This window comes from Salvelinus fontinalis, chromosome 25 (assembly GCF_029448725.1).
Source record: "Salvelinus fontinalis isolate EN_2023a chromosome 25, ASM2944872v1, whole genome shotgun sequence".
In the NCBI taxonomy this organism is placed as follows: Eukaryota; Metazoa; Chordata; class Actinopteri; order Salmoniformes; family Salmonidae; genus Salvelinus; species Salvelinus fontinalis.
Window position 1 is genome coordinate 16,841,742 of NC_074689.1, and position 26,759 is coordinate 16,868,500.

Below are 26,759 nucleotides of genomic sequence, written 5' to 3' on the forward strand. Positions count from 1 at the left end.
CGGTGTTAGCAGGCTCTGAGGCATTGAGAAAGAAGATTAAATCAATCAGATTAACTATTCGCTGGGTCTGTAGTTACTAAAGGAACTGCGTGGTTAGCTGTTAGCACCAGACATGGGACACACAACGCAACGTCCTGGGTTACTTTATACTCACTACTAGATGGTACTCCACGGTTCTATTCTTGTGAAGTAAGTGGTCTTTCATGTTCTTGAGGTGTCCTATATAGTTGTGTTACTAGTCTGTTCATTCATGTGTAATAGCTATGCTTGCTAGGACAGCCTATGTTGTGGTTGTAAAATCTGTATGCTCCTGGGAATTCTTAAAGCAACCAAATCCTATCATCAACATCTCAACCTTGTTGCTAACAGCATGCAAAGATGTTTATTTAACAAACACATTTGGTATATCAAAGTCAGAAGAGGGGAATACATCTTGATACAACACCAGTTAAGGATTTTACATTGTGCATAACATATACTACTGGCGGCAGGTAACGTTTGCTTAGCAATTAAGAGCGTTGGGCCACATAACGAAAGATCGCTGGTTAGAATCCCTGAGCCAACTAGGTGAAAGATCTGCCGATGTGCCCTTGAGTAAGGCATTTAACCCTAATTGCTCCTGTAAATCGCTCTGGATTTTTAGAGCGTCTGCTAGATGACTAAAATGTAAAATGTACTACTTGTACTACCAGTAAATGTAACTACTATTACTACCAGTAAATGTAACTACTAGTAGTGCTACCAGTAAATGTAACTACTATTACTACCAGTAAATGTAACTACTAGTACTACCAGTAAATGTAACTACTAGTACTACCAGTAAATGTAACTACTAGTACTACCAGTAAATGTAACTACTAGTAGTACTACCAGTAAATGTAACTACTAGTAGTGCTACCAGTAAATGTAACTACTAGTAGCGCTACCTGTAAATGTAACTACTAATAGTGCTACCAGTAAATGTAACTACTAGTAGTACTACCAGTAAACGTAACTACTAGTAGTGCTACCAGTAAATGTAACTACTAGTACTACCAGTAAATGTAACTACTAGTACTACCAGTAAATGTAACTACTAGTACTACCAGTAAATGTAACTATAGTAGTGCTACCAGTAAATGTAACTACTAGTAGTGCTACCAGTAAATGTAACTACTAGTAGCGCTACCAGTAAATGAAACTACTACTAGTACTACCAGTAAATGTAACTACTAGTACTACCAGTAAATGTAACTACTAGTAGTGCTACCAGTAAATGTAACTACTAGTAGTGCTACCAGTAAATGTAACTACTAGTACTACCAGTAAATGTAACTACTAGTACTACCAGTAAATGTAACTACTAGTACTACCAGTAAATGTAACTACTAGTAGTGCTACCAGTAAATGTAACTACTAGTAGTGCTACCAGTAAATGAAACTACTACTAGTACTACCAGTAAATGTAACTACTAGTACTACCAGTAAATGTAACTACTAGTACTACCAGTAAATGTAACTACTAGTAGTGCTACCAGTAAATGTAACTACTAGTAGTGCTACCAGTAAATGTAACTACTAGTAGTGCTACCAGTAAATGAAACTACTACTAGTACTACCAGTAAATGTAACTACTAGTAGTGCTACCAGTAAATGTAACTACTAGTAGTGCTACCAGTAAATGTAACTACTAGTAGTGCTACCAGTAAATGTAACTACTAGTGCTACCAGTAAATGAAACTACTACTAGTACTACCAGTAAATGTAACTACTACTAGTACTACCAGTAAATGTAACTACTAGTAGTGCTACCAGTAAATGTAACTACTAGTAGTGCTACCAGTAAATGAAACTACTACTAGTACTACCAGTAAATGTAACTACTAGTAGTGCTACCAGTAAATGTAACTACTAGTAGTGCTACCAGTAAATGAAACTACTACTAGTACTACCAGTAAATGTAACTACTAGTACTACCAGTAAATGTAACTACTAGTAGTACTACCAGTAAATGTAACTACTAGTAGTGCTACCAGTAAATGAAACTACTACTAGTACTACCAGTAAATGTAACTACTAGTACTACCAGTAAATGTAACTACTAGTACTACCAGTAAATGTAACTACTAGTACTACCAGTAAATGTAACTACTAGTAGTACTACCAGTAAATGTAACTACTAGTACTACCAGTAAATGTAACTACTAGTAGTGCTACCAGTAAATGTAACTACTAGTAGTGCTACCAGTAAATGAAACTACTACTAGTACTACCAGTAAATGTAACTACTAGTACTACCAGTAAATGTAACTACTAGTACTACCAGTAAATGTAACTACTAGTACTACCAGTAAATGTAACTACTAGTAGTACCAGTAAATGAAACTACTAGTAGTACTACCAGTAAATGTAACTACTAGTAGCACTACCAGTAAATGTAACTACTAGTACTACCAGTAAATGTAACTACTAGTAGTACTACCAGTAACTATAGTTTTAAGTGACAGAATGCATCCTTTAATTGCAGTCTTCCTGTGCTCTCCTGGGTTCCCCTGAGGCCATAGAGATGGAGTTGTCAATTAGTCTGTACATGTGCCATACATCGTAGTGAGGTTGTTGACCCTAAAAAGCAGCTGATTACTGCACCTGTGGCAGCACATACTCACACTAATTGAGTTAGGCACTGTACTTACAATAGTAGCAGTACTCTGACACTGTAACGGTATCATTTTCATTCATCCTAACCAGCAGGATGTTTACTAGATCCGACTATGTACAATTTATTTATTTGCGATATCTGACAACTAGAGGTTGACAGAACAGCACCATTAATCAGTCAGATTTTCAAAAGACTGAATTGTTATATTATTACAGTAATCCATTCTGCAAGCAGTCAGTCCACTGGGAGTAGTGGCCATTATGTGTGCGTTATTATGTCATCACATGACATAAACAGCTCAGCCAATGAGAATTGTTCTTCCCTCCCTATTGTTATATACTGATTGGCATGACCTAGAAAGCGCTTTGCCCTTCCCACCCTCGCTCCCCATGTGATACACTTGTCTACTCCAATCAGTATCAAAACACTCTGGAACTTGGAGGAGCCCAGCATGCTTCTCAGCGCATGGAAGGATTACTTCCTGTTCTGTGGTCCTAGAATCATATGAAACTGGAACTGTTCTATCTGTATGATATTCAGTGAGAAACAGATTGTTTAAGGATTTGGAAATGTGTTAATTATGTCAACGTTGTGAGGTGGTTGTTTGGTGGTTGTATGATAGCTGTGTGATGGTTGTTTCCAGGTCTGTGTCCTGGTGGTGACCCCTACGAGGGGTGAAGAGGAGGATCATGGGTACTGGCAGTCAAGTCCGATTGCTGCTGTGGAAGAACTGGACCCTTCGCAAGAGACAGAAGGTTAAACAAACACAATTCTGATGATTGTATTTCTCAATCCAACACCTCTTTCGTTTTGAAGACATTTCCATCACCTTCTGTCAAATTATTTGCAAGCACTTGCTTGTGTGTCACTGAATTCTAAAAGCTACTTTTGCCCTTAGGGCCACCGTGCTAAAACGGAACAGACATGTAGGATTTAAAATCTACGTATTGAGAATGCCACCTTGCCATCTAAATAGAAAATAGATCCACCCTGTTATTGACTGGTTCTGGATAGCGTCTCAGACCTGTCATTGTGTTAGTAGCCTAAAGGTCGTGAGAGGACAATGACATGAGGATGATGCCTCTGAGGGCTGCTGGGTGACAGGAGGTTGTTACACAGGTCTGGAGCCCTGCTTAGCTTAGCAGCCCGGCCTGCCATGTTTAGATCGCTGTGTTTAGCTCAGTCACCCATGGTCACGTCTCACATCGTGCCAACTGCATACTGTAACTAAACTAATGAAGCTTGGCCCAATTTCAACAAGCACACACACGCATACACACACACACACACACACACACACACACACACACACACACACACACACACACACACACACACACACACACACACACACGACGGGAGTCAACTTTGTGTTGTGGACATTCAGATCTCTTTGTGCTTCATTAACAAACTAAAGCCACACTCCTTCATTTATGCATACCCTCAAAACAAATCAACACTCACTTCTGCTACTCTAATACAGATAGATGTTTGTTCAGCTTAATTCAAAATGAACAGCTGCCTTCCAATGTGAAGAGTATATTGTTTGTTGTTTCCCCCCAGATGCGGTTCTTCATGGAGATTATGTGGCCAGTGGTTCTGTTCATTGGACTAGTGTGGCTGAGGACAGCTAACCCTTTATACCGTCAACATGAGTGTAAGAACATGTTCTTCTGACAATGTAAACACTGGCGTTACCAACATTATCAGCAGTCTATGCACAAACAATACAACCCTACAAACCAGCAAATGGTCAGCTCTGATGAACAAAATCTTTTCAATATGTTTACAAATCTTTTCTAGTCAAATAGTGGAGCAAAATAATACATTTTGTGACTAGAGTTATACCAATCTATACGTGATGATCAGAGCTGTGTCAACTCTTCCGGTCTTTGCTGTTGACCAGGGCCGCCTGTCCTGTCCTGTCTACTGTTGTACAGGTCACTTTCCCAACAAGGCCATGCCCTCGACTGGCATCCTTCCATGGATCCAGGGAATCTTCTGCAATGCCAACAACCCATGCTTCCAGTACACCACCAGGGGAGAGGGCCCCGGGCTCGTTTCCAACTACAACGATTCCATGTGAGCAGAGGAGCAGGGCTGTGATAGCTGGTCCCAGATCTGTTGGTGCTGTCAAGCCAACTCCCATGGTCATTGTCTAGGGCTGTTTGTGATGATGGGCCAGCCAGATAGGAGAGGGTTGAGCAGCATTACTACATGCTTATGTACAATTTGATGGCAGATGAAAGGAGGGTGTTACATGTTATAATACAGTATGTTCTCACTGAAGACATTTCATCGGCACTTGGCAAGGCTCTGCACTCACGCCAATGAGGTGCGGGGTTTGTGTGTGTGTGTGTGTGTGTGTGTGTGTGTGTGTGTGTGTGTGTGTGTGTGTGTGTGTGTGTGTGTGTGTGTGTGTGTGTGTGTGTGTGTGTGTGTGTGTGTGTGTGTGTGTGTGTGTGTGTGTGTGTGTGTGTGTGTGTGTGTGTGTGTGTGTGTGTGTGTGTGTGACCCATCCTCTGCTCTGCTCCTCATGCAGACTGGCTCGTTTCTACTTGGACACCCAGGAGCTTCTTCTGAGTGACCCAGAGTTCCTGCAGATGGGTCGGCTCTGGAGGGAACTGTTCACCATGAGCACCTTCATGGACACCCTGCGGACCAGCCCAGAACAGGTCTCAGGTCAGAGGAACTCCCATCAACTTAAAAGCTATGGTTCATAAGTACAGATCCAGGACAGGCCTGGGTTCAAATACATTTGGTTGTTATTTCAATACTAGACAACTATTTTTCTAAACTGGAAATACAAACACTCACACAGCAATGTGCAGTCCTCACCAAATAATGTGTATTTTCTTTGGACTATGAGAGTCATTGATCATGTTTTATACAATCATCTGGTCCAAAAGCACTCGGGGGGGAAATTGTATCCTATCTTCACCAAACCAAACAAATGAACACAACACATCCCATCTCTCCCATTCCTCTCCTCCTGCTCTGCAACATGTGTAGACTGGAGGTGGGTTACATCACTTAGCTAGGCTTTTAGAAAGGCATTTCCCCGTAGTGGGAACTAGGATACTAAGCAGCAGCACTATTTATTTTGTCAGAAAGCAGTTCAAGTGTTTCCCTTCCCAACAGAACACATAAACATGGTTATATCTGGAAGCCAATGCTAACATTCCCATACTAATGACCGCTTATACATTCTCAATCTGATCTAACAACTACAAATACTACTCCGCTGGGATAACAGCCCCTTATGATGGATCTACTAACTACACTCTTAGAAAAAAGGGTGCTATCTAGAACCTTAAAGGGTTCTTTTGCTGTCCCCATAGGAGAACCCTTTGAATTACCCTTTTTGGTTGCAAATAGAACACTTTTGGGTTCCATGTAGAACTCTTTCTACAGAGGGTTCTACATGGAACCCAAAAGGGTTCTACCTGGAACCAGAAAGGGTTCTCCTATGGGAACAGCCAAAGAATCCTTTTGGAACCCTTTTTCTACGAGTTCAACACTTAGCTCTTCATTCCACAGTGAGATGGACACTTTTATCTTCCTCTACTTTTGAGACCATGTCTGGATATATCACTCTTATTCCATTGGTCTCTGTGTCTCCTCAACGTTTCAAAGGATAATCTGGCAGTCTTCAATGTAAAGAAATACCACCATTTTCACTGAGGACCTGTCAAGTTCCATATCACTATCTTCCCGTTGATTATCATCTCAGGGGTACTTCCTTCTCCTCTTATCTGAGGTTTTAACTATTCTTCCCTCTTCCTTTTCCTTTTCCTCTTCCCATTCCTCTCTCTCTCTCTCTCTCTCTCTCTCTCTCTCTCTCTCTCTCTCTCTCTCTCTCTCTCTCTCTCTCTCTCGCTCTCGCTCTCTCGCTCTCTCTCGTTCTCTTTCTCTCTCGCTCTCACTCTTTCTCTCTTTCTTTCTTTCTTTCCTTCTTTCTTTCTCTCTTTCTCTCTCTCTCTTTCTCTCTCTCTCTCTCTCTCTTTCTCTCTCTCTTTCTCTCTCTCTCTCTCTCTCTCTCTCTCTCGCTCTCTCTCTCTCTTTCTCTCTCTCTCTCCAGGTCGAGGGCTGAAGGTAGAGGACATTCTGAAGGATGATGAAACCCTGACGTCCTTTCTCCTAAGGGATGTTCCTCTGTCAGAGTTTGTGGTCAATGAGCTGGTCAATGCCCAGATCAGGCCTGAACAGGTCAGACTACGCCTTAGTGGACCTACTGTGTGTGTTCTGTTCCCACTTAGACAGCTGTAACACTCCATCACCCTGAGTATCCCATCTGATTATTAGCTAAGGATTTATCCAGCCAGCACATTTTCCTGGAGGCTAGCCGTGCTGGCTGAATAATCCAACAGTGCTGGCTGAATCGCAACCCTGTGAAAGACAGTGTGTTTCTATGAAAGCTCAGGACAGGATCTCCATTTGAAAGCAGTGGTCAAGAGGGCTATTGGGATACTGATGTCATTACACTGGGTTGTGCTGTGGGCTTTGTCTGGTGGCCTGTGGCTCCTGCATACCTTCTCTTCCCCCAAAGGGAGCTCTTTCTTCCCCCAGTAAGCGACAACACCAGCCCTGGATCAAAGTGCTATGCAGTGGGGGGGTGAATCATCACTAGGTCTTTGTTCACACAGAAAACACATACACAAAGAAAGGAATACAGAACCTAAAATTAAATGGGACTGGCTAAAGGCTGTGTGTGTGTGTGTGTGCGCGTGTGTGTCCACATGCGTGCATGTATATAGGCTTACTACTTCCTGAAAAAGTGGCCTTCTCTTCACCGATGAGTTTTGCTCAATGTTACAAACCCCCTCCCTCTGTGACCCTTGACCTCTGCCCCTCAGTTTGTGTTTGGCGTCCCTGACCTCCACCTGAAGGACATTGCCTGCAGTCAGACCCTGCTGGAGCAGTTCATCATCTTCCCCAGCCGCAGGGGGCTGTACAGGGTGCACAGCAGCATTTGTGCCCTCACACCACAGAGACTACAGACCATAGAGGACAGGCTCTACGCCAACGTGGACTTCTTTAAACTCTTCCGGCAGGTCTGTCAATCTCAATGTGTCCCCTTCTGCTTCTTGTCTGACCTGTCTGCTATGCATCACATACTGTAGCCTTGCAAACCAAGGTCCTGGACTCTATCCTGGATTTTGAATGAACAATTTCCATCTTGTCCAAATATGGGAAACCGCACTATGGCTGCGTTTACACAGGCAGCCCAATTCTGATCTTTTTCCACTAATTGGTCTTTTGACCAATCACATCAGATCTTTTTCAGAGCTGATCTAATTGTTCAAAAGACCAATTAGTGAGAAAAAATATCAGAAATGGGCTGCCTGTTTAAATGCAGCCTATGTATGCCTTCATCGTATATCCACATGAAGTCCTCAATCTGTATTATCATACAGTAGTATTTGCGTAAATGTCTCTCTTTTGAATGGACCCTTGTGGTCTGTGGCACTGAATATCTGTCACATTTGGGATGCTGCCATCTTGTTTATTTACTTATCAACAAAGATTGGCCGGCGTGGGTCACTGGGGACTACTATTGGCTGTTCCAACCCTCTGCCAACACCCACAGCATGAGCTGATGGACATAAGTTGGAGAGAGTTGGCACCAGTTAGGGTGAGTTGAGGAGAGTTGGCACCAGTTAGGGTGAGTTGAGGAGAGTTGGCACCAGTTAGGGTGAGTTGAGGAGAGTTGGCACCAGTTAGGGTGAGTTGAGGAGAGTTGGCACCAGTTAGGGTGAGTTGAGGAGAGTTGGCACCAGTTAGGGTGAGTTGAGGAGAGTTGGCACCAGTTAGGGTGAGTTGAGGAGAGTTGGCACCAGTTAGGGTGAGTTGAGGAGAGTTGGCACCAGTTAGGGTGAGTTGAGGAGAGTTGGCACCAGTTAGGGTGAGTTGAGGAGAGTTGGCACCAGTTAGGGTGAGTTGAGGAGAGTTGGCACCAGTTAGGGTGAGTTGAGGAGAGTTGGCACCAGTTAGGGTGAGTTGAGGAGAGTTGGCACCAGTTAGGGTGAGTTGAGGAGAGTTGGCACCAGTTAGGGTGAGTTGAGGAGAGTTGGCACCAGTTAGGGTGAGTTGAGGAGAGTTGGCACCAGTTAGGGTGAGTTGGCGTGAGTCATGATGGAATTGCATGGTTTAAAACAATGTGTATGTTGTAAGTCATCAGTACACATTTCCTCTAACGTTGTACTGCCTAGATACAGACCATTGAATTTCCCAAGGTGACAAATCACTACTGACAAAATTAAACGGGAAAACAACAGTCCACTACTGTGTAATGAAACTGAAGTATAATTCATAGTGGAGCTGCAGTAACATTAAAGTATCTGTGCATCTATGGTTACAGTACTTCACCTAATATATACTGTACCTGTCATCTACTTTCCCTCTGCATTGGCTATATGGTTGAGATAGATTGAGGCAACATACAGTGAGTTGAATGCCCACAGACTGCTCAAGACCAGTTTTAGCAGAGTATATCAGGTTTTGGGACTTGACCTCTTTCAATAATGAGATTATAGATGCCATGCCTCCCTTCCAGACTAAACCTAAGGGAGCTTTTCTATAATCACCTGTGTTTATGGTCCCATGGTCACGTCCACACACACTGTTGGCCCAAATAGGGCTGTGTGTGTGTGTGTGTGTGTGTGTGTGTGTGTGTGTGTGTGTGTGTGTGTGTGTGTGTGTGTGTGTGTGTGTGTGTGTGTGTGTGTGTGTGTGTGTGTGTGTGTGTGTGTGTGTGTGTGTGTGTGTGTGTGTGTGTATGTGTCACTTCTTTGAAACAAGCCCATTAGATCTCACGAGATAATGAGGAATGTCAGAGAGGAAGGACGTCTTATTTTGGAGTTGTGCGTCGCTACCGTTCACGATTTCCTGACCTCTAGCCCATTGTGTTGTGAGCTACTTAGAAGTTTCCCCATCTGAAATAGTCCCTGGAAGAAACAGTTACTGGACATACTGTAGTTTAGGATACAGAAGATGACGACAATGCACTGTTCAGCAGATTTGGTGCATTCTCTGTTCCTATGTGGGCATAAGGGAAGGACGAGTGGATTAGAGGCAATCCGTAATTTCGATTAAGACATTAATGAGCATACAATATTCAATGATTAGATATCTATTAAACAGGTTATAGGCTACATGTGCACCACCGTGCTTCTACATCTGCATTGCTTGCTGTATGGGGTTTTAGGCTGGATTTCTGTACAGCACTTTGTGACATCGGCTGATATAAAAGGGCTTCATAAATACATTTGATTGATTAACCAAGTCAGAACAGTAGGCTACGTTATGAGGGAGGACAGGGACCAAATTATTAGGGTGAGGCACATGGACTACTAACAGCTTACTACACATCATACACTTAGTATTGCTTTCTTAGCTACAGTATACATATCTCCCTGGCATATTACATAATTTATGCAGCAGCATAGAATACATTGTGCTGTGCTCACTTGATCAGGAAGGTGGTGCGGCGGTCCTTCTTGTGGCTTCTAGAAAGAGGCCTGAAATCCTGACTTGGAATTCCGAGTTGGATGACCGTTAAAAATTATTTTTTGTATTTTCCCAGTCAGAGCTAGTTTTATCCAAGCTCCCAGTTGTCTTGAACTCACTGAAGTCTGAGATTTCCCAGTTCCGAGTTTCCAGTTATTTTTAATGAGGCAGAAGTCATGCTGTGTTGACAGCATGGACAATATATTCTAACTTTTCTGGACATTTTTCGTGATATCCAATTGGTGGTTACAATCTTGTCTCATCGCTGCAACTCCCCTATGGACTTCAACGAAGGTCGAGAGCCAAGCCGCACTGCTTCTTGACACACTGCTCGCTTAACTCGGAAGCCAGACGCACCAATGTGTCGGAGGAAACACTGTCGAACTGACGACAGAAGACAACTTGCAGGCACCCGGCCCAACACAAGGAGTCGCTAGAGCTCGATGAGACAAGAACATCCCGGCCAGCAAAACCCTCCCCTAACCCGGACAACGCTGGGCCAAACCCTCCCCTAACCCGGACGACGCTGGGCCAAACCCTCCCCTAACCCGGACGACGCTGGGCCAAACCCTCCCCTAACCCGGACGACGCTGGGCCAAACCCTCCCCTAACCCGGACGACGCTGGGCCAAACCCTCCCCTAACCCGGACGACGCTGGGCCAAACCCACCCCTAACCCGGACGACGCTGGGCTAATTGTGCACCGCCTCATGGGTCTCCCGGTCACAGCCGGCTGTTATACAGCCTGAGATCGAACCCAGGGCTACAGTGGCGCCTTAGCACTCATTGTTGAATTTGCGATTTCCAACTTTTTGTGTAATGTTTTTTCTCTTCATATGACAAGAATTAAAACGGATTTGGCAGTAGATTGCTGACTTGATGCATAAGCATGACTGCTTGCTACAGTAACTAAGATTTTGAAATTATGATGTTGACATGATCCAATACAATCAAAGCTACGGTAGATATAACGTGATTTGACGTCATTTTATGTGTGGCCAATGACCTTGAGCCTTTTTGAATGGGCACCTCAAATGTAAGTCTATGGCAGTGTCACGATCGTCTTGAGGACAATGAGTGGACCAAGGCGCAGCGTGTGAAAAATACATCTTCTTTTATTGGAAGACGAAAACGAACGAAAACAAAACAAACAGACGAACGGCTGCCTTAAATATGGCTCCCAATCAGAGACAATGAATGACAGCTGTCTCTGATTGAGAACCATTCAGGCAACCATAGACATACCTAGACACCTACACTCAAACACAAACCCATCTACTCTACCTAAACCCCCTATACCATACAACCACCCAAGACGAGACAAAAACACACAAACATCCCCCCTGTCACACCCTGACCTAACCAAACTATTACAGAAAACAAAGATAACAAAGGCCAGGGCGTGACAGTACCCCCACCCCCCCCCCCAAAGGTGCGGACTCCGGCCGCAAAACCTGACACAGAAGGGGAGGGTCCGGGGTGGGCCTTATTATGGCGGCGGCTCGGGTGCGGAACGTGGCCCCCACTCCACCATTGTCAATACCCGCTTTGGTGGCTCTGGTAGATCCTGGCTGACTGGCGGCTCTGGTAGATCCTGGCTGACTGGCGGCTCTGGCAGATCCTGGCTGACTGGCGGCTCTGGCTGGTCATGGCTGGCTGACGGCTCTGGCTTGTCATGGCTGGCTGACGGCTCTGGCTGGTCATGGCTGGCTGACGGCTCTGGCTGGTCATGGCTGGCTGACGGCTCTGGCTGGTCATGGCTGGCTGACGGCTCTGGTTGGTCATGGCTGGCTGACGGCTCTGGCGGCTCCTGGCTGGCTGAAGGCTCTGGCGGCTCCTGGCTGGCGGAAGGCTCTGGCGGCTCCTGTCTGGCGGAAGGCTCTGGCGGCTCCTGTCTGGCGGAAGGCTCTGGCGGCTCCTGTCTGGCGGAAGGTTCTGGCGGCTCCTGTCTGGCGGAAGGCTCTGGCGGCTCCTGTCTGGCGGAAGGCTCTGGCGGCTCCTGTCTGGCGGAAGGCTCTGGCGGCTCCTGACTGACGGACGGCTCTGAAGGCTCAGGACAGACGGGCGGCTTTGAAGGCTCAGGACAGACGGGCGGCTTTGAAGGCTCAGGACAGACGGGCGGCTTTGAAGGCTCAGGACAGACGGGCGGCTTTGAAGGCTCAGTACAGACGGGCAGTGCAGGCGGCGCTTGGCAGACGGACAGCTCAGACGGTGTTGGGCAGACGGGCAGTTCAGGCGCCGCTGGGCAGACGGCAGACTCTGGCCGGCTGAGGCGCACTGTAGGCCTGGTGCGTGGTACCGGAACTGGAGGTACCGGGCTAAGGACACGCACCTTCAGGCTAGTGCGGGGAGCAGCAACAGGACGCACAGGAGGCTTGGTGCGTGGTGTAGGCACTGGTGGTAATGGGCTGGAGACACGCACCACAGGGCTAGTGCGTGGAGGAGGAACAGGGCTCTGGAGACGCACAGGAAGCCTGGTGCGTGGTGTAGGCACTGGTGGTACTGGGCTGGGGCGGGGAGGTGGCGCCGGAAATACCGGACCGTGCAGGCATACTGGCTCCCTTGAGCACTGAGCCTGCCCAACCTTACCTGGTTGTATGCTCCCCGTAGCCCGACCAATGCGGGGAGGTGGAATAACCCGCACTGGGCTGTGTAGGCGAACCGGGGACACCATGCGTAAGGCTGGTGCCATGTATGCCGGCCCGAGGAGACGCACTGGAGGCCAGATGCGTTGGGCCGGCTTCATGACATCCGGCTCAATACTCAATCTAGCCCGGCCGATACGAGGAGCTGGTATGTACCGCACCGGGCTATGCACACGTACAGGAGACACCATGCGCTCTGCCGCATAACACGGTGTCTACCCGTACTCCCGCTCTCCACGGTAAGCATGGGAAGTGGGTGCAGGTCTCCTACCTGACTTCGCCACACTATCCTTTAGCCTCCGCCCCAAGAAATTTTGGGGGTTTCTTCAGGGGCTTCCAGCCACGCCTCCGTGCTGCCTCCTCATACCACCGCTCCTGGGCTTTAGCTGCCTCCATCTCTTCCCGAGAGCGGCGATATTCTCCAATATGAGCCCAGTGTCCTTTTCCCTCCAAAATTTCCTCCCATGTCCAGTAATCCTGTGTATGTAGTTCCTGCTGCTGCTTGACACGCTGGTTGGTCCCTTTGTGGTGGATAGTTCTGTCACGATCGTCTTGAGGACAATGAGTGGACCAAGGCGCAGCGTGTGAAAAATACATCTTCTTTTATTGGAAGACGAAAACGAACGAAAACAAAACAACAAACAGACAAACGTGAAGCTATAAAAGACTAAGTGCTAACATGCAACATAGACATAGACAACTACCCACAAAAGCCTACTGCCTATGGCTGCCTTAAATATGGCTCCCAATCAGAGACAATGAATGACAGCTGTCTCTGATTGAGAACCATTCAGGCAACCATAGACATACCTAGACACCTACACTCAAACACAAACCCATCTACTCTACCTAAACCCCCTATACCATACAACCACCCAAGACAAGACAAAAACACACAAACATCCCCCCTGTCACACCCTGACCTAACCAAACTATTACAGAAAACAAAGATAACAAAGGCCAGGGCGTGACAGGCAGCACCCAAGGGGCTTGAATTTTCCAGCTCTACGCGTAGATTTTGCGGTGTCCCCATGAGTGACAGAACACTGAGCCAATCACGGTGCAACTAGCGAACACTGCCAACTCCATACGCTCCGTATTTTCCTCTGGCTGCCCCACTACCACAGAAAGCACTGAGCTAGGCTGAAACACCTGCATTTTGGAGCTGCCTTAGTCAAGAAAGCAGAAAAGAGACCATGTTTGTATCCTGCTTTATTAACTCAATGATTTATTTATTTAATATTGTTTGCAAACTGGTATGTGACTTGTATTAATGCCAAAATAACATGCCAAACAGGCACCACATATTTTTTTTTTTGCTACAGTTAGGGCTCAAAACAGGCATCATCCACCTGCCCTGAATGACGCATCGCCACTCTTGGTAAGCACGTGACAGTCATTTTGACAGCTCTTTTCCTCCTTCCAGCTTCCCCGGGTGTTGGATAACTACTCCAACGGTGTCGACCTACACTTCTGGGCCAGAGTACTCTCTGCCACCTCCGAAAAGCTGCGAGAGGTAGGCACACACACAATTCTCTCCGCCGCCTGTAAAACTACCAGAGGTCAACCCTACTACCGTTAGATCCATCATCCATCCCAAAGTTCACACACCACTATATTTCTATCCCTCAGGAAACCACTGCTTCCTCCCTGCTCGGTTCTTTACGCAAACACAGACAGCAGGGATATCATGAGTGCGTATGAGGAAGGCTAAATCTAGCCCTAATAACCCTTTAGTCTCAACATGGAGCCCCATTCACAGGCTGTGTCCCAAGTGACACCCTAACCCTTACTTTTGACCAGAGTCCTATGGGCAATAGTCAAAAGCAATAATAATAACAATTACATTTGTAGAGCGCTTATCATTTACGGACGTGAATCACAAAGCTTTTACGGATTAGGGTGCCATTTGGGATGCAGACACAGATAAATCAACAGGCAATCTGTCCGGACAGCTGTAAGTGAGGGTTATAGCACAGGTGAGGGCCTCAGACAAATGTCAAAGGTTGACGGGTCAGGTGGATGACCCCAGGGGAAGTGGTGATTGCAGGGAGAGGGAGGCGGGGGGAGGGCGCAAGAAGACATTCTGCAGAGGTGACATCCTGTTGGTGGGGCCGTCTGTATTCTTGTCTGCCGCCCGGTGACAAAAGACGTGACGCCAGTCGGTCATTTTCCAAGTTCCATTTTTGTCTGGTTCCATAAAACGAACACTGTAGCTGTACAGTAGATAGGCCAGCCAGCTGAGTGGAAACTCTGCCTCAGAAATCCCACTGCTCTGTTGGCTAGAACATAAACACTCCTTTTCTCTGTTTCTGTTCCGTCTGGTGTTAGTTAGTGGTGTTAGTTACAGTATGTGTCTTCAAATGTAGAAGAAACCACAAAAAAATATCTTCAAAGGAGTGGAATTCAATCAATCAATCTTCTCTGACATTTTCTTTGTGGTTTTTATGTAAACATTGTGGTGCTGTATCATTGCTGTGGTTTCTATGTAAACACTGTGGTGCTGTCCCATTACTGTGGTTTCTATGTAAACGTTGTGGTTCTGTCCCATTACTGTGTTTTCTATGTAAACACGGTGGTGCTGTCCCATTACTGTGGTTTCTATGTAAACACTGTGGTGCTGTCCCATTACTGTGGTTTCTATGTAAACACTGTGGTGATGTCCCATTACTGTGGTTTCTATGTAAACACTGTGGTGCTGTCCCATTACTGTGGTTTCTATGTAAACACTGTGGTGCTGTCCCATTACTGTGGTTTCTATGTAAACACTGTGGTGCTGTCCCATTACTGTGTTTTCTATGTAAACACTGTGGTGCTGTCCCATTACTGTGGTTTCTATGTAAACACTGTGGTTCTGTCCCATTACTGTGTTTTCTATGTAAACACTGTGGTGCTGTCCCATTACTGTGGTTTCTATGTAAACACTGTGGTGCTGTCCCATTACTGTGGTTTCTATGTAAACACTGTGGTTCTGTCCCATTACTGTGTTTTCTATGTAAACACTGTGGTGCTGTCCCATTACTGTGGTTTCTATGTAAACACTGTGGTGCTGTCCCATTACTGTGGTTTCTATGTAAACACGGTGGTGCTGTCCCATTACTGTGTTTTCTATGTAAACACTGTGGTGCTGTCCCATTACTGTGGTTTCTATGTAAACACTGTGGTGCTGTCCCATTACTGTGGTTTCTATGTAAACACTGTGGTGCTGTCCAATTACTGTGGTTTCTATGTAAACACTGTGGTGCTGTCCCATTACTGTGGTTTCTATGTAAATACGGTGGTGCTGTCCCATTACTGTGGTTTCCATGTAAACACTGTGGTGCTGTCCCATTACTGTGGTTTCTATGTAAACACTGTGGTGCTGTCCCATTACTGTGGTTTCTATGTAAACACGGTGGTGCTGTCCCATTACTGTGGTTTCTATGTAAACACTGTGGTGCTGTCCCATTACTGTGGTTTCTATGTAAACACTGTGGTGCTGTCCCATTACTGTGATTTCTATGTAAACACTGTGGTGCTGTCCCATTACTGTGGTTTCTATGTAAACACTGTGGTGCTGTCCCATTACTGTGTTTTCTATGTAAACACGGTGGTGCTGTCCCATTACTGTGGTTTCTATGTAAACACTGTGGTGCTGTCAAATTACTGTGGTTTCTATGTAAACACTGTGGTGCTGTCCCATTACTGTGGTTTCTATGTAAACACTGTGGTGCTGTCCCATTACTGTGGTTTCTATGTAAACACGGCGGTGCTGTCCCACTACTGTGGTTTCTATGTAAACACTGTGGTGCTGTCCCATTACTGTGTTTTCTATGTAAACACTGTCGTGCTGTCCCATTACTGTGGTTTCTATGTAAACACTGTGGTTCTGTCCCATTACTGTGGTTTCTATGTAAACACTGTGGTGCTGTCCCATTACTGTGGTTTTTATGTAAACACTGGGGTGCTGTCCCATTACTGTGGTTTCTTTGTAAACACGGTGGTGCTGTCCCATTACTGTGGTTTCTATGTAAACACTGTGGTGCTGTCCCATTACTGTGGTTTCTATGTAAACACTGTGGTGCTGTCCCATTACTGTGGTTTCTATGTAAACACTGTGGTGCTGTCCCATTACTGTGGTTTCTATGTAAACACTGTGGTGCTGTCCCATTACTGGGGCTGTTTGTTAACAGTGGTTGTCAGGAGCACTGTAGTACACACTCTTAACACCTCCCCTGGTTCTAATGGGCCCTCAGGGACCTACACTGGACAATCCCTTCCCCCCCCCCCTACAACCCACCCCTCCTCCCTTTGGAATCTCTTTAGTTTGTTGTGATCCATTTAGAGGGAACACTTTGTTGACAGATAACCTAAAGAACCTAATATGGCTGTACATATCCTTCTATTTGGTCACATTATATAGCCATGTCATACTTGATTCAGAGTCATAATTTTCACACAGTTTCTAAATAACAACACCCTCCCCTACCTCACCCCCCAGTTGTCAGAGAGGAACAGTTCCAAAGCGCTGGTGGAGGTCATGTCCCCCCTGCTCCAGTCCCAGGGGGGCTCTCCCCCATCTTTCAGCCAGCTGATGGGGGCTGTGTCCAGCCTGGTGTGTGGCTACATGGAGGGGGCCTTCTCTCGGGTGGCCTCCTTCAACTGGTATGAGGACAACAACTACAAAGCCTTCATGGGGATCAACGATAGCACCCGGGGAGAACAGGGACAGTACACCTACGACCACACCGCCAGTGAGTACTAATACAGTAATGAGCCACTAATATAGTAGTCAGTTTCATTTTAGTGAAGAGACAGATAGAGGCAGGGACAGTAAACCTACAGTCACACTGCCAGTGGGTCAGCATTCAGTCACTAATACAGTAGCTATTTTTAGTATGTGGCTGGTTGGGAACCAACAGCCCCTCCTCTGCCGACTACGCCAAATATAGCAGCTGATTGGGAGCAGGAAAGGCATTGTATTTTCCGTATAAATTCAGTCAAAAATTCAGTGGTATTATGGGACAGATCGTTTAGTCTGCTTTACTTGTCTCTTGAGATCAAAAAAAGAGTATTGCTTGACCTGAGAGTCTTTACCGTTCTCTCCTGTCTTATCCCAAAGTCTGTTCTGATCTGATGCAGGAGTTGGAGTTTAACCCTATCACAGTGTGTTATAGGTTCTCTCAATCCTCTCTAAGTTTCTACAAACGTTCTGTACTGTCTTATTCCCCAGCTCCATTCTGTAATGATCTGATGAAGGAGCTAGAGTCCAATCCCATCACCAGGATCATGTGGAGCTCTGTCAAGCCCATGCTGATGGGGAAGATCCTCTACGCACCCGACTCCCCAGCCGTCAGAAAGATCATCAGAAACGTATGGGAGCTACATACAGCGAATGCATGTGGTAGACTAGGGATGATTCACACCATATTATAGCAGAGTCTGCTGGATTAAGTCAATGAATCATTTTAGACTTGGGAAACCAGGTGAGTTAGTCAGCAGACAGAAGTGTTAGAAACATGAACATCCATTGCAGATTGTTCAATAGATGGTGGCAGACTTGTTAAACAGTAGTCTTTGTTCTGAACACACGGCAGTATTTAGGAATTTGGGAATCAGTGCTTGGCGCTCTGTAGAGCGTAGCTGTATAGACATGTCTGTAAGAAGCCTGTAGGGCCTAGCAGTCACGGCTGGGTGTATGACAATAGGAGCACACATCTGTATCGTCTACTACACATAGTAACCGTGACACACTCTGTTGCCTTGTATTCTCCTCCTCTTGTTATGTAAGCAGAGCCTGACATTGTGAGGGTCACACTCACACGCGCGCACACACACATTGACACACAGACACACACACACCAGCTTCCTCTCCCCCGACCTTTAGTGCCCTCTTTGTCTTCCATTTCCCTTAGATCTGGATGTTAATTGCGTGGAAGGGAAGGGAACTACGGGTTAAGCCATCAGTCTGCTGCGCATACCAAAACATGGCCTACACTCTCCCTCATTTCTCCATCCCTTCCTCCTCCAGACTTGATGACCCCCTCCTTGAACTGACCCCTTTTGAGTAGTGTAACTTGGTGGGGGGGGGGGGGGGGGGGGGCAAAACGTTTTATTTCGCCTCATTTGAAAATTCTGTCATAAAGAGCACATGCTCAACTTAATAAAAAAACACTTTTTCCCATCTCAAGAGGTTAAAAAAAGGACTATAGTAAGTGCTTATTATGTGCCCAAAATAAAATACCGTAACAGGTTTGACGACTATACCAGCCATGCAGCCCCTTGTGACAGGGGGAATGGAAGTGTGTTGTGTGTAACAGGGAGGGGCAATTGAGTGCAAGCTTCACAACAAAAATATTTGTTAAAACATTTCTAAACTGACCCTCTATGGTAACAGGGTTGATGTGTTATGCCCGACCCGCTCAGTTCTCCACCACAAAACACCAGAAAATGGCCAAAAAGAGTTGAACCAGCTCACCTGCTTTTACACTGAGATTTTCTATTAGATGTTCAATGTCTCTTTAAAAAAGATATATTTAAAAAGGAATAGGTTGACCTTAAAATGAGGGACAGGTTGTTGTTTTTCTCTCACTAGATTCACTAGTAATGAATCATTAGTAACATTAAATAAATATTCATCTTTGGAAATTACTTTGTAGAAACAACAAAATAACAAGGGCTTTAGAGTGATGGTGAAAAGTTTCCCGGTCGGTCGCGCGTCACTTCTTTTAGGAAACATAGTGAAGCTATGAGCTACTGTTGCATAGCAGCATACCCCTGTCTTACTGAGCGTCTTGGACTATGTCTTATCTTAGCCCTGTAATTAGTGATCATATACCTCTCTCTCTCTCTCTCTCTCTCTCTCTCTCTCTCTCTCTCTCTCTCTCTCTCTCTCTCTCTCTCTCTCTCTCGCTCGTGCTCTCTCTCTCGCTCGTGCTCTCTCTCTCTCTCTCTCTCTCTCTCGCTCGTGCTCTCTCTCTCGCTCGTGCTCTCTCTCTCTCTCTCTCTCTCTCTCTCTCTCTCTCTCTCTCTCTCTCTCTCTCTCTCTCTCGCTCTCTCTCGCTCGGGCTCTCTCTCTCTCTCTCTCTCTCTCTCTCTCTCTCTCTTTCAATTTAAGGGCTTTGGGAAACGTATGTTAACATTGCCACAGCAAGTGAAGTAGATAATAAACAAAAGTGAAATAAACAACAAAAATTAACAGTAAACATTACATGAGTTCCAAAAGTATAAAGACATTTCAAATGTCATGTTATGTGCAAATAGTTAAAATACAAAAAAGAAAATAAATAAACAAATATGGGTTGTATTTACAATGGTGTTTGTTCTTCACTGGTTTCCCTTTTCTTGTGGCAAACAGGTCACACATCTTGCTGCTGTGATGCACACTGTGGTAGTTTTAAGTGATAATGCCTGAGAAGCCGGTGTTTGGAGGATATATTGGCACAGGTGTTGTTAGGCCCGAGATAAAGTCGATATATCCTCCAAACACCGGCTTCTCGGGCATTATCACTTCCTCACAACAGCTTACCAAAATATTCAAATAATGATTGACAGATGTTCATTAAAAATGTTATTTTGATGAATTTATTCATACTATTTCATCCTTCCACAAGATATAGTCCAGACACAAATCTATGGTTGCTACCCAAGCTGGCTGGTCGCACGTTTTATTGGTTCGGTTGCCAGAGACGTGACCCAGTCGTTCAGTCTTTTTGTTCTGTATCTATGGACGCGACCCAGTCGTTCGTTCTAAATGTTCCATCGCCATACTGGCTGGTAACGTTCTTATCCCTTGCTTGCCAGCTAGCCAACTACGGCAAACTTCAAACAGTGCAGACAGAATAACAGTAGCTGCATTTGTTTAAACTGTTTTCTAGTGACATTTATTTTTATACAGCCATAACAATAAGCTAACGAGGCACGATTTCGCCTGGCATAGAAAATGTGTTTTCTCGTTAGGACACTGTTGTTCAGAGGAACTAGCCAACAACACAGCTAACACACAAACACTTCAAACTGAAGCTGAAAAGAAGGAAAATATCTGCACTTCGTTTTGTTTTACATTGTTTCAATTGACATTTCTTTGTATATATCCATGAAAATGATGCCAGCTGATTCATGATTTTGACTGGCTGCCTGCTTCTCTCTCGTCCCAACTCCCATCCCCTACACGTTCATTAATATGGAACAGTTGGAGATCGAATTTGAATATTGAAATAATGTTAAATATTTCGGATAGACAGACAGTAAGGTTTATACAAATGACCGCTGTTGAAAACTGAATGTTAGACTAAAATAAATGTGATAATGTAACGACTCTCGTCGTTGGTTGAATGAGAGGAGGACCAAATCGCAGCGTGGTATGTATCCACATTTATTTGAATACTTCTTTTACACGAACAAAAACAATAAACAAAACCAAACCAACGACGCTACAGTCCTGAACATGTGAACCTATAAAACAAAGAACGCAATGAACAGGAACAATCACCCACAAACAAACAGTGAGAACAGCCTACCTTAATATGGTTCCCAATCAGAGACAACGTAAAACACCTGCCTCTGATTGAGAACCATATCAGGCCGATCAGACGCACCTAAACCAATGAGACACAAGACATAGAATATACCCACCCAGCTCACGTCCTGACCAACTAAACAAAGACTAAACAAAGGAAATAAGGTCAGGAACGTGACAGATAATGTCTAGTGCTTTTTATGGTGGAGATCAAGTTTATAACTTCCCTGCCTGGGCTGATGAGACAGTGGATTGCCAAGTCGATGGAACAGAGTAAATAGGCATTTTAACGTCATAGATTTAGCTGGTGGTAACTTGTAGAATAGACACCGGCAGGAATGTGCTTTTAACCAATCAGCATTCAAGATTAAACCCACCCGTTGTATAACACCCAATAGATATGGGAGTTTATCAAAATTGGGTTTGTTTTCAAATTCTTTGTGGATCTTTGTAATCTGAGGGGAATATGTGTCACTAATATGGTCATGCTTTTGGCAGGAGGTTAGGAAGTGCAGCTCAAGAAGCCTGCCTTCTCTTGAGAGCCAGGTCTGCCTACAGCGGCCTTTCTCAATAGCAAGGCTATGCTCACTTTGTCTGTACATAGTATTCTGCCACTCTGTAATCTCTGTTTAGGGGCAAGTAGAATTTCAGTTTGCTCCGTTTTTTTGTTAATTCTTTCCAATGTGTCAAGTAATTACCTTTTTCTTTTCTCATGCTTTGTTTGGGTCTAATTGTGTTGCTGTCCTGGGGCTGTGTGGGGTCTGTTTGTGTTTGTGAACAAAGTCCCAGGTTAATCTTTCTGTAGGTGATGGCTTTGTTATGGATTGTTTGGGAATTGCTTCCTTTTTTCAAATTGTATTTATCCTTTATTTAACTAGGCAAGTCAGTTAAGAACAAATTCTTATTTACAATGACGGCATAGGAATAGTGGGTTAACTGCCTTGTTCAGGGGCAGAACAACAGATTTTTACCTTGTCAGCTCGGGGATTCACTCTAGCATCCTTTTGGTTACTGGCCCAACGCTCTAACCACTAAGCTAACTGCCACCCCTTTTAGGTGGTTGTAGAATTTAACAGCTCTTTTCTAGATTTTGATAATTAGCGGGTATCAGCCTAATTCTGCTCTGCATGCATTATTTGGTGTTTTACGTTGTACACTGAGGATATTTTTGCAGAATTCTCCATCCAGTCTCAATTTGTTGTTTGATCCTTCAGTCTTCTGTCTGTGGGATCCTGTGGGAACAGGGTGAATCGGTAGCCAAGCTGAATGCATTCGGCCAATTGTCACCAACCTCATTGTCCCTCATTGTCCCTTTGTCAGCAGAGATCTGAGACACAAGAGGAAGGTGTTTAATTGGGTGTTGCTTTTCCACCCTTTTCCATGCTTTTATCACACGCATTCATGTAAATGAAACACTCAGCCTACCTTGGTATGTGTGTACCACAGAACATTGTAGGACAGGCTATACACACTGTAGAGTATGCTAAATCATAAGCTATATCTTTGGTTATTTTCACAGGCAATATAATGTGTGATTGGTATGCAACTAGAAATTAGAAACAGTGTGTGTGTAATCTTGTGCATGTGTAGTGTGTGTGAGTGTGTGTGTCTATGTGTGTAAGTGTGGGTTTTCATACGGAAATATATGCATGCTGTCGGAGCGTACGTGAGTATGTGTGCGTGCTGATATGTGTGTGTGTGTGTGTCCCCTCTAGGCCAACACCACATTTGAGGAGCTGGAGAGGCTGAGGACCATGGGTCGGGCCTGGGAGGAGGTGGGCCCTCAGGTCTGGGCCTTCTTCCAGGACGGCATTCAGATGAACATGATCAGGGTAAGAAAGGCTCCAGTCCCATACACTCTATAAACACCAACATGGACAATTCAAACTAACTGAGGTTACAGTCCCATACACTCTATAAACACCAACATGGTCAATTCAAACTAACTATCATTGTTATCTCAAAATAATCCATTGACCCAGTTTTGGTGTGAAATGACATAACTTTATCGTCCCCCCACTCCTGCTATGGTTTTGTCAGAGTTCGACCTCTATAAGATGTTTAAATCATGTCAGCTGTGGCAAACTAAGTTGTATGTCTTTACAAATTAGACCTGTATAAACTATGATATATGTATGTTTAGTCCTAAACCATTTCCTCCCCCATACCTTCCTCATGAGGGTTCTAGTCTCACGCTGTCCCAAGGCATATAGAGCTGGGGTTTCCTAACTTCATGTTGTTATTCCACTCAGTAGCTCTTATCTCCCCTATATACTCTCTCTCTCTCTCTCTCTCTCTCTCTCTCTCTCTCTCTCTCTCTCTCTCTCTCTCTCTCTCTCTCTCTCTCTCTCTCTCTCTCTCTCTCCTCTCTCTCTCTCTCTCTCTCTCTCTCTCTCTCTCTCTCTCTCTCTCTCTCTCTCTCTCTCTCTCTCTCTCTCTCTCTCTCTCTCTCTCTCTCTCTCTCTCTATTCAATTCGATTCAAAGGGCTTTATTGGCATTGGAAACATAGTCTTACGTTGCCAAAGCAAGTGAATTAAACAAAGTGTGGACAAACAAAAAACAACATAACATCAACAAAAAACATTGCACTCAAATATTTATTCTGTGATTGTACTGTATTATGCCTACTAGATATGGGAGTTTATCCATGTTTAATTTGTTTGCAAATTATTTGTGGGTCTGTGTGATCTGTGGAAAATATGTGTGTCTAATAAGGTCTTACCTTTGGCAGGAGGAAGTGCAGCTCAGTTTTCACCTAATTTTGTGGGCAGTGGGCTGCCTATGGCGGCCTCTCTCAATAGCAATTTTGCGTCTGTCACAGTGGTCAGGTATTATGTTACGGTGTGTTCTCTGTTTAGGGCCAGATAGCATTCCAGTTTGCTCTGTTTTCTTTCTTGTTGTAGAGTTGAACAGCTCTTTTCTGGATTTTTATCATTAGCAGGTCAAGTCCTAATTCTGCTCTGCCTGCATTGTTTGGAGTTTTCCATTGTACATGAAAGATATTTTAGCAGAATTCGGCATGCAGAGTCTAACTGGGTATTTGTCGCTATGTGTACATCGTTGGTTGATGAGTGGACCCCAGAACCATGGGTTCTTTAACTGATTGAAATATTTATGTCGGATATTGAGTTTTATGTTCCTTTTCATGGCATAAAAAGCCCTTCTTGCCTTGTATCGTAGATCGTTCACAGCCTTGTGGAAGTTACCTGTGGTGTTGATGTTTAGGCCAAAGTAGGTATAATTATTTGTGTGCTCTAGGGTAACGGTCTCTAGATAGAATTTGTGTTTCTTGCCCTGTTTTTTGGAACACCATTATTTCCCCCCCATGTCTGACAGTATCTGTGCAGAAGATCTCGGTGCTGCTGTAGGCCCTCCTTGATTGGGGACAGAAACAGCAGATCAAATCAAATCAAACTTTATTTGTCACATGTGCCGAACACAACAAGTGTAGACCTTACCGTGAAATGCTTACTTAACCAATTGTGCAGTTCAAGAAGAGTTAAGAAAATAGAAAATTGTCTAATTCACACACTTATCAAGATAACATCCCTGGTCATCCCTACTGCCTCTGATCTGGCAGACTCACTAAACACATGCTTTGTTTGTAAATGATGTCAGTGTTGGAGTGTACCCCTGGCTATCCATAAAAAATTAAAGAAAAGAAAATGGTGCCGTCTGGTTTACTTAATGTAAGGATTTTGAAATGATTTATACTTGTACTTTTACTTATTTTAGCAATTACATTTACTATTGATATTTAAGTATATTTAAAACCAAATACTTTTAGACTGTTACTCAAGTATAATTTTACTGGGTGACTTTAACTTTTACTTGAGTGATTTTCTATGAAGTTATCTATACTTTTTCTCAAGTATGACAATTGGGTACTTTGTCCACCTCTGGGGAAGAGGCTATATAAATAGTCAAGTAAAGTACAGATACCCCAAAAAACTACTTAAGTAGTACTTTAAAGTATTTTTACTTATGTACTTTACACCACTGGGAAGATGCCAGAGCTGATGATAATGTTCAAGAGTTTGTGGTCTGTATATTTTATCATTTCGTTTAGTATACCATCAACAACACTGGCCTTTTTGGGTTGAAGGGTTTGCATTTTGTCCTGTAGCTCATCCAATGTAATTGTAGAGTCCAGTGGGTTCTGGTAGTCTTTAATAGTTGATTCTAAGATTTGTAAATGATCATGTATATGTTTTTGCTTATGGATCTTTGTTATATATGGCCGAAAAAAGGTTAGAGAAGTGGTTTATTCATACATCTCCATTTTGTATGGATAGCTCTTCGTGTTGTTGTTTGTTTAGTGTGTTCCAATTTTCCCAGATGGGATTTGATTCTATGGACTCTTTAAATACATTGAGCTGTTTTTTGACATGCTGTTTCTTCTTTTTTCTTAGTGTATTTCTGTAGAATCAGGTTTTCTGGGTCTCTGTGTTTCTGGTTGGATAGGTTTCTCAATTTCTTTCTTAAGTTTTTACGTTCTTCATCAAACCAGGTTTTCTGCCAGAATTTGATATGTTAGCTGATAGGCCAAATATTATATTCAGGCTTCCTACTGCTAAGTTTACACCGTCACTATTGCAGGGAAACATTTTGTCCAGGAAGTTGTCTAGGTTGGATTGAATTTGTTGTTGACCAATATTGTTTTGGTAGGTTTCTACACTACCCTCCTTCCAGCTATAGCATTTCTTAATAGCATGCAGGTTGTTCAGCTTTGATACCTCATTGTTGAGTATTGCTCTGTTCAAGTAGATTGTGATTTTGCTGGGGTCTGATAGGGGTGTTAATTGGCTGATGGTGGATGTTCTGAGAGACTCTGAACAGTAGTCTATAGTACTACTGCCAAGGAATGAGCTGTAGGTGTACCTACCGTAGGAGTCCCCTCGAAGCCTACAATTTGACTATGTACAGACCCAGCGTGCGACAGAGCTGCAAGAGTTGTGACCCGTTTTTGTTGGTTGTTTTGTGGTAGTTGTGTCTAGGGGGGGACACCTTCAGGGACAGTGCCTTCAGAAAGTATTCATACCCCTTGACTTTTTCCACATTTTGATGTGTTAAAGCCTGAATTTAAAATGGATTAAAGTGAGATTTTATGTCACCGACCTACACACAATACCCCATCATTTCAAAGTGGAATTATGTGTAAGGACCCTCAGTCGAACAGTGAATTTCAAACACAAAGACCAGGTAGGTTATCCAATGCCTCGCTAAGAAAGGCACCTATTGGTAAAGTAGATGGGTAAAAAAAGCACGGTGAAGTTATTCATTACACTTTGGATGGTGTATCAATACACACAGTCAATACAAAGATAGAGGCGTCCTTCTTAACTCAGCTGCCAGAGAGGAAGCAAACTGCACAGGGATTTCACCATGAGGTCAATGGTGACTTTAAAACAGTTACAGAGTTTAATGGCTGTGACAGGAGAAAACTGAGGATGGATTGTAGTTACTTTAC

The 26,759-nt window shown here is 44.3% G+C and overlaps 1 protein-coding gene across 5 annotated transcripts in view; it reads left to right on the plus strand.

The window, feature by feature from the left end:
• Nucleotides 1-38: 38 nt before the first annotated feature.
• Nucleotides 39-26,759, plus strand: part of LOC129822908 (retinal-specific phospholipid-transporting ATPase ABCA4-like) — a 58,204-nt gene continuing 31,483 nt past the window's right edge. For all 5 annotated transcript variants that reach the window (XM_055881427.1, XM_055881428.1, XM_055881429.1 and 2 more), the window contains exons 1-11: nt 39-189; nt 3,282-3,393; nt 4,202-4,295; nt 4,579-4,720; nt 5,181-5,320; nt 6,720-6,847; nt 7,495-7,692; nt 14,218-14,307; nt 17,272-17,524; nt 18,004-18,143; nt 23,004-23,120. In XM_055881427.1, the coding sequence (XP_055737402.1) occupies nt 3,328-3,393; nt 4,202-4,295; nt 4,579-4,720; nt 5,181-5,320; nt 6,720-6,847; nt 7,495-7,692; nt 14,218-14,307; nt 17,272-17,524; nt 18,004-18,143; nt 23,004-23,120 (1,368 nt within the window). In that variant the 5' untranslated portion in view covers nt 39-189; nt 3,282-3,327. The remainder of the gene's footprint in view (nt 190-3,281; nt 3,394-4,201; nt 4,296-4,578; nt 4,721-5,180; nt 5,321-6,719; nt 6,848-7,494; nt 7,693-14,217; nt 14,308-17,271; nt 17,525-18,003; nt 18,144-23,003; nt 23,121-26,759) is intronic.